Source organism: Quercus lobata, chromosome 9, assembly GCF_001633185.2.
Source record: "Quercus lobata isolate SW786 chromosome 9, ValleyOak3.0 Primary Assembly, whole genome shotgun sequence".
Taxonomy (NCBI): domain Eukaryota; kingdom Viridiplantae; phylum Streptophyta; class Magnoliopsida; order Fagales; family Fagaceae; genus Quercus; species Quercus lobata.
This window is the reverse complement of record NC_044912.1, coordinates 42,317,429-42,325,692: the sequence shown is the minus strand read 5'-3', so window position 1 is coordinate 42,325,692 and position 8,264 is coordinate 42,317,429. Positions and strand designations below refer to the sequence as shown.

Here is an 8,264-nt window from a genome sequence, read left to right as displayed (position 1 = left end):
TGAAGCCGAGAGACACTGGTATGTTTAATGAGCACCTCCTTGTACATGTTCACCCCATATTAACCAGTCAAGTGTCACAATTTTTTTTCCCCACAAAATCTTGATGAGTTGTGAATAGTAGATAATAAAGTGGTATTAATAATAAGTCTAGATAAGAATTAGCAAGGGTAAAATTGTTACACTCAAACAGTTTTACACAGCTCAAAAAACAACTAAGCATGCGTTTGGATAAGAATGAAAAATTAAAATTATTTTACTATTCAGCTTATTTTTACTACTATTCATGAATCTCACTGTACTTTTTGGTACTATTCATGAACCCCAACTATACTATTTCAACTAACTTTTACCTTTACTTACAATACTTTCAGCAATAAGTTTTCAGTTTCAACAAAATAAACGGTATTCAAACAGACCCTAAAACCGTAAAACCATGACATGACTTAAGTCACGGTTTCAATTGTTTTTTGTTTTTTGGGATGTGTAGAACAATTTAATAACTTGACAACTCAATAGTTGTGGAAGTTGTCAAAAATAATGTTTGTAGAATTGCTGATTCCATATTTCCCACCATTCAATCTAGTCACCCTACTAAAAAATTATCATCTTGTCATTAGTTGCTTCATGTGAAAGCAGAGTCTATGAAAGCAAATTTGATTTAAGGACCTCGAACAAATTTGTTCTTGCATAACTACTGAAATTGTTAAGTAAGGGTAATCCTATCAAGTGCAAGGATCTCATCAAAGAATTAGATTCCATATTATAAGGAGGCAAGCAGGTCTAAGGGTGAAGACTGAACATAGCTCAATTTAATGTGAACCAATATGGCTATGGCTAGCTACGACACCCATGCACACACCCTGTAATACGAGCCCACACATGCATGAGAAGAAAACCTACAATGTTAACTTGATCTTAGGGAAATCTCTTCTCTAGCAAACTTTTTTTTTTCTTTCTCTATTAGATCAAATACTATTATATTCAAATGTTACAACTGTTAATTCAAAGAAAGGGAAGGGGGTAGGAAGGTCAGAAAAGATACAAGGCTATGGGACTATTAACGTTTTCACCCCAACCGGCCTTAACTGTGTGCTCTTTGGCAACAGCTATCCCCAATAATGGCAGCTATTTAGAACCATAATCAACAGGTCATTTCTCTTTCTCTTCATCATCAGAATCTGACTTTGCAAAAACAGGTTCAGGCTGGGTTTGTGCATATGCTGGAGCAATGAACTTTGGATCTTTTGCAGCAGCATCAGCATACTTCAATATAGCTTCTCTTGGATCTTCATCCATCCATGTCTCCTTGATCATACCCCCTTGCTGCAATGGAACTCAAATAAGTCTCTTCCACTTGTTTCATTTCTGGAGTATGAAAAATTGAAGGGAAAAAACTGACAAAGGAGTGCTATAGAGGGATAACAGATTACCTTAAGAAGATATTGGGTCAATAAGCTGCCTGCACTAGTGCCAACTCTTCCACCAAAGCCTGGTCCTGTTACTGGGAGTTCAGGCTTGTGGGACTTCATTGGGTCCTTCAATTCTTTCTCTCGCTGACGCTTGCGACTTGGCTGATCTCTAAATAAAGGAAGAGCATGAGGATTGTGAATCATAGGTTTTGCCTCAAAATCATCAATAGACTTCTTCCGTGGGGCACGTGCAACACAAACAAGAGCCCCTCTCTCACTGATGGTTGGATCATATAATAGGTGAGTTCCTCCTTGGCTTTTATCTCCAGCTGTTGCAAAGATCTTCCGAAACAAAGAAAAGAATGAATGAAATGAGTACATTTCCTCCTTTTTTACTTCACAACTGTGTTAGTCCGCAGCCTTTTCAAAGAGAGAGAGAGAGAGAGAGAGAGAGAGAGGGAGGAAAGCAAATGTCCTTTCACATGTGCACTACTAAAATAACTTATCCACAACAAAATAGCTATGAGACAGGAGTTCAATTAATTTACAAGACAGACATGGTTATGACCAACTATCATGTTTTGGAATAAAAAAAAAAAAAAATCATGTTCTACTGCATATAAGATGATTTTAGAATAATTTCAGAAAATAAAAGCATGTTATGTGATCTTTTCTTTACCTGATTGAGCTTTGGGTGCCAAGCACATTGCACAACACTACAAGTTGGGGATATCCCAACTCTGGAAACAAGTTCAAGTCTGGCTCGATCATAAAAGCATAGCAAACCTCCAGTTGTGCTTTCCCTTTCAACTGATGTACCAGTTAAAAATAATTGCTCATCCGGACTGAACGCAATATTAGTTTGAGCATAGTGGTTTGGGAGATCCTCAAACACCTTAAGTGGCTGTTTTATTTGGCGCAAATCCCAAACCTGCAGTGCATTTCAGATATTAAAAGGAGCATACAAGCTAAGACAAATATACAGAATAAGATACAAATCCAATGGAAAGTGAACAGCAATAGGATTTGAACACATCAATAATTACCTTCAGTGAACCATCAAAGCTTCTTGAAAGTAAAATTCGTCCGTCGCTTGAGAACTTAAGTCCAGTAATATCATCTGAATGACTTTTTTCAACATGTATGTCTGGCCTGCTTCCCCATCCAGGCTTAAGGTTCCATATCTGTAAAAATAAATCAAGCACCAAATGTAAGAAGTTGATGCAAAGTTCATTATGTCCAAGATCCACAGAAAAAATTATCAGTTGATGCAGACATTAAATAAACCTAGAGATCTTCTACCCTATTGCCATCAATTGGCAGAGAGATATCAGGAAACATCAACAATTACCTGTATTGAACCATCTCCTATGCCACCAGCAATGCATTTTCCTTCACAATCCCAGGTGCACGTGGTAACTGGAACCCTCCCAGGTCTTGCAAGCTTTGGTTTGATGACCTATACATCAAATAATTGAAGCATTTAGTTTAAGGTTATTTCAATTCCTAATAGCATATCAACTTTGATAAATCAAATTTTATGATAGCAAAATGTATCCATGTGGCTAAAAGCATTGAAAAAAGTGCAAAAGCACTCTAGGAGCCACTGCAAGCTCCCTTTACTGTAACATTAAGCACTAACAACTTCTCCTAAGAATAATTTCTAGCAGCTCAGAATCATATATCCCAAAGAGCTATAGTAAATTTCATGTCATTTTGCTCAATATATAAAAACCAAACAGCAACTGCTCATAGCTGTTAACACCTTCCATACAAATTTTTTTTTTTTGATAAGTAACACCTTCTATACAATTTTAACTTTGATGCAGAAGTCCAACCCACCCCACCCCCAGAAAAAACAAAAGAGTAAACAAAAATTATGCATGACAATGAACCCTGGATTTTTTTTAAAGGGCCAGTGGTAAACACATATTGGCATTGTTGTTTTAAACAAAATTTCCACATTCACCTCCATGTTTTTATTTCTTGGTGGGGGAGGGGTTCTCCACAGTCTTATTTTGTTAAATGACACTTAAGTTCAAAGCCGTGACAAATCATAGGCCAAATGCTTCTGCAACAGATTGAGAGAAGGATTAAAAAAGGAGGTGGGGGTGTGGATCAAGAAAAACCTAGCCAGTTTTTTAAGTTAAGATAATTGACAAATTATGGAATCATTCCACCGAGCATATTTCATCACGAGGCAGTTTTAGCATTGTTAATGAAAAAAAAAAAAAAAAAAAAAAACACAAACCTGCTTCTGACTTTTGAAGTCATTTACATCCCATATACGCAATGAACCATCCTCTGACGATGTTAAAATTGTCTCTTTAGCTTTAGGGTGCCACTCTCCGCAAGTCAATCCAGTTATGTGGCCCTTGGTATTCTTCAGGTCACGAATATACATATCTCCCTTAACAAACTCACCTAGCGTAAGTCCATCACGGTCATAAATCTGAGAGACAAGGAAGACGGACATGAGCTGGGCTGCAATGACTCTAGCTTTAAAGCAAATACAACAAGGAGGAAAAAAAAAAAAAGAAAGAAAGAAAGAAGAAGATAGTATGCAGTACCTTAGCTTGAGCTGAGCCAGTCACACACAAGAAACGGTCTGCTGTTGGACTCCAGCTTAGATTACGAACTTGATGACCTTCGGATGGTTCCAGCTGTCTAAATGATGCCAAACGAGAATTCATCCCTTGAAAGTCATACATACGTACTGTATAGTCATAACTGCCGGAAAGAACCCTAGACCCAGAGGGATCAACAGCAAGAGCTGATACAACCTGCCAAAGATCAGCATGAACAAACTCATCAACATAAGCTACCAGCCTAAAGTTACTCAACAAAACACACTTTAAAATCAAGATAATCGTTTACCCTATATCTCGACTAGATGGTTTTTTGCGTGAAATTTCTGTGACCACAAGGGTCTTGACTCTTGAACCCGCGACCTCTCCCTCCACCTAGAACTTACACAGGGGAGGAGGTGCCAATTAAGCTAGAGCTCATTGGTGCTGGGTGCATAGTTCTAAATCTCTTAAAATGACACATTATATCTTTCCCAAATATATTTCCTCATGATTCTTTTGGTGTAAAAGTTCTATCAACTTATTGAAATCATTCTTCTCAAAAAAAAAAATTATCTTTTTCAAAAGAAAATATTCTAAGTTACAAACAATATCCATATTTTCTAAAACAAGTATTAGACATTTTATCCCTTCAGCAATAATTTCATAACTAAGCTACTAACAACATATTATGACTTGATACACAAGTAAATAATCTCAACCAAAAAGAGATGTCACTAGTGAACCAGACAAGAACCAATGAAAAGCTGCTAACTCAGATATTATAAAAACTGTTGTGAAAAATTATTGCAATTAATAGCAATTTTTCGAAAAAGAAACAAAAGCTAGAGAGAGAGAGAGAGAAATACCTTGGTGTGGCCTTTGAGAACAATCTCATTACTAAGTGGAATTCGAAACTGATTCTCAATTTCTTCTTCTTCGTCCTCTGAATCGCCGAAACTCATTCCAGGCGGCGGTCTCGGCGGCCCAACCATCTCTTCCTCCTCCTCCCCCTCATCAATAGACTCCAATTGGGCCGCAGACGGCCTCGGCGGCCCAACGATCGGCCCAACATCTTCGTCCTCGTCATCGGGAGGCGGTCTAGGAGGGCCAATCAAATCGGCTTCGTCTTCATTGGTAGAAGAGTTAGAGTTAGGGTTTCGGAGAGACGAGAGCCAGTCTTTGGAAGAGGAAGAAAGAGAAGGCAGCTCATCGGTCTTGTTTGTGGTGGCGGTGGCGGTGGCGGGGGTGGTGGAGGAGCGACGAGTGGTGCTGTGGATGGCTTCGAGAGAGGTTTGGGGCTTTGATTGCTTGCCGAATGAAAGAGGGAATTGGGCTCGGACTCCGTCGTAAATCTCAGCCTCGTCCTCCATTTTCGTTTGATTTCTCTCGACTTTGCAGCTGCTTCTTTCTTCTTCTTCCACATTGGATGGATCATGGTGGGCCGGCCCACACCATTCTGACCTTTTCTCCACTATGGATTTCGAGTTTGTAAGTCCAGCCCAGCCTAATACTCAATGCTTTTCCATTTACATTAAGGGGTTAAGTGGAATACAACTTATTTTGCTGAAAATTAAAAATTTATTACTAAAAATACTGTAGCAAAATAATTTTTAAAACGTAACAGTGCTGCCATGGGTCTGTTTCCTACGTTTTTCATTTGTTGGCTAGGTCATGAACAGTGTTATGAAACCAACACTTAGTGTGGGTTTGGATTCAGCATTTCCGCTAAATCCTGCGTCGCGTTTTCCCTTCTTTTTTTTTTTTTTTTTTTTCACACGTTTAAGGGAGTGACAAAAGTTACTGTTCATGAGACATGTCACTGTTCACGCACTGTTCATACACTATTTAGCACTGTTCACAGATTAAAAAATATATTAAAAATGGGTCCCACGGTACTATTCACACATTTAAAAATTATTTTGCTACAGTGTTTTCAGTTTTCAGTTTCAGTAACAATAAGTTCAATCCAAACAGACCCTTAAAACGCAAAACGCAGAATAAGTGTTACGCAAACGCACGCTAAAAAGCTAGTAAAAGTTACTTCAGTTTTAGCCTATTACTAATTTTGGTTCATAAAAATTTGCTTTTAAATCCTAACAATTTGAACCAATCTTTTTTTTTTTTTTTTTTTGGGTTACTTTTCTTTAATAAATGGTAGAAGTATATTAGGCAACCTTTTTAAAATTTATATATTAATTATAAAGGTTCCAATTAACTAATGCTCTTAGGGCACCTGTAAATGGACTATTTTAGAAAGAGAAATGATATATCTACAATATTTTTACAACAAATCTTAAGTGGCAAGTTATTACTAGTTGTTATTGTTGGGGCAAAAAAGTAATTTTAGCGTTAGTTTGAAATTTGAACCAATAACAACTAACCACCTGTGATTTGTTGTAAAAATATTGTAGACGTAGCATCTTTCTTTTAGAAATGTTTTAATACTATTTTTATGAGAAATATAAAAAATTAATTGTTTTTTTTCCATAAAAAATTTATAAAAATAATTGCTAAACCAATACCCTTATGTGGCGTTTGGTATGAGAGAATCCATATTACTCCTGTCATCTAGATTCCTGAGAATGTGATTTTTTACAATCTGGATGTCTACGAATGTAGTTATTCCTATGTTTGGTTTCATTAGGAATCTTTTAAGATTCTTAGGAATAAATAATTAAAAACAAAATATAAACTATTAATTATAACAAATTCATTAAAACTGTAGTCTAACATTTCAAAGTGACAAGTGTGGGGTACAAGAATTTAAATAAGGTATTGGCGCCACGTGTCATACCCATGGCCGAAGAGGCCATCATCGCGCCAAGGAGGTCACACACTCAGACAATAAAGCCATGTCAGTGACACGTTACCAAAGGAGGTTATATTGCAAAGAAAGAGCTTCAGAGAGGGGGTTAACCTCGACATGACTGAAGGAATGGTGGCTATCACCACATTTAATGCATCCCACCAAACCTCCTAGCTGCATTTATGTGGAAAAGACCCTTGAACAGTGCTGCCTTGGCTACCCTAACTCATAAGGGGTTTGGGAAGGTATCTGATAGGACAAGCACTCGAGTAGTGGCTTAGATGATTAACAAATGAAGGGCCAAGTTCATCTAAAGGAAGCTATATAATGTAAGAGACCCTCCAGGGAGAAAGAGAGAGGGGGGGGGGAATCTGGAGAAAACACACTATAGCAACAAAACTGAAATTGCATCTAACTCCAAAAGAACCATATTCAAGAATCATTCTCCTCGAACTTCATCGAGGAAGGATTTCCTTGCTTAAAACTTGTCTTTCTTTACTTTCTTAGTATCTTTAATCCACTATGCACGTTGTCTGATCCATTGAAGCCTAGCTTTTAAGCCTACTCTCTACAAATTCATTGTATTGGGCTCTTTGGGCCTTAATTCATTCCTCTTTTGGGCTAAGGACCAAAAACTTGCCCTTACAACAAGTACAATACAAAAATAACTATTTAATTTGTTGAGCAACACACAAAACAGTAAAAGTGAATACCTAGCAATAATGGAGGGTCCCCTTTAAACTTTTTTTTTCCCCCACATGTGAAACCTAAATAGAACTTTGTTAAAGAATATATCAATAGAGTTGTATATCCTGTTTATATTGTTTTGTTGAGAAAAGATAAAGACAAGGGAAAAGATATTGATGATTTGTTTTATGTTTTATGTTTTATATTTTATCTTAATTGCTTAAATGATAAGGAAAAAGAGTTAAAATTGTCAATTTATAAAAAATACAATTTTCTTTAAGTTTGGGAATTTGGATACTCACTTGTTTTAAAAGGGAATTCACATTCCTATTGAGAGGGGTTTAAAGGGGGAATCTAAATTCCCTTGGCATTTGATTTCCTAACGTAATTTGCAACCAAACATGGGAATCTTTAAACATTCCTAGGATTCCTAAAACATTACCTTGTACCAAATGCCACATTAGAGTATTTGTTAACTTTTCCCATGTGTGTGTATGTGTTAAGAATCACGCTTATAATAAATTGAATGTAATTATTTTTGAATTTTTTAATGGATGCTTTAAGTGTATTCATTTAGGAAATACTGTTATAAACTTTTTGTGATAAAGGGAAAAAATAACTCTTTTTTTTTTTTTTTTTTTAATTTCAATTAGTTATATTTTCCATCAAAACAGTATCAAAATTTTCTTCAAATGGTTTACTAACAAATGTCCTAAAGGCATCTGTTAATTGAACCAATCATTTTTATTCCCTAATGTATTTAGCATAATGCTCTTCCAAAAGGAAAAAAAA

At 36.4% G+C, this 8,264-nt stretch overlaps 1 protein-coding gene across 1 annotated transcript; it reads right to left on the bottom strand.

The window, feature by feature from the left end:
- Positions 1 to 928: 928 nt before the first annotated feature.
- LOC115960643 (WD repeat-containing protein 70) lies at positions 929 to 5,376 on the bottom strand. The gene is made up of 8 exons (XM_031079586.1): positions 4,846 to 5,376; positions 3,980 to 4,192; positions 3,661 to 3,861; positions 2,761 to 2,868; positions 2,456 to 2,593; positions 2,089 to 2,340; positions 1,431 to 1,751; positions 929 to 1,323 (listed from the first exon to the last, which is right to left on the bottom strand). The coding sequence occupies exons 1-8, from the start codon at positions 5,347 to 5,349 to the stop codon at positions 1,150 to 1,152; spliced, it is 1,911 nt and encodes a 636-aa protein (XP_030935446.1). The 5' UTR covers positions 5,350 to 5,376; the 3' UTR covers positions 929 to 1,149.
- Positions 5,377 to 8,264: the final 2,888 nt, after the last annotated feature.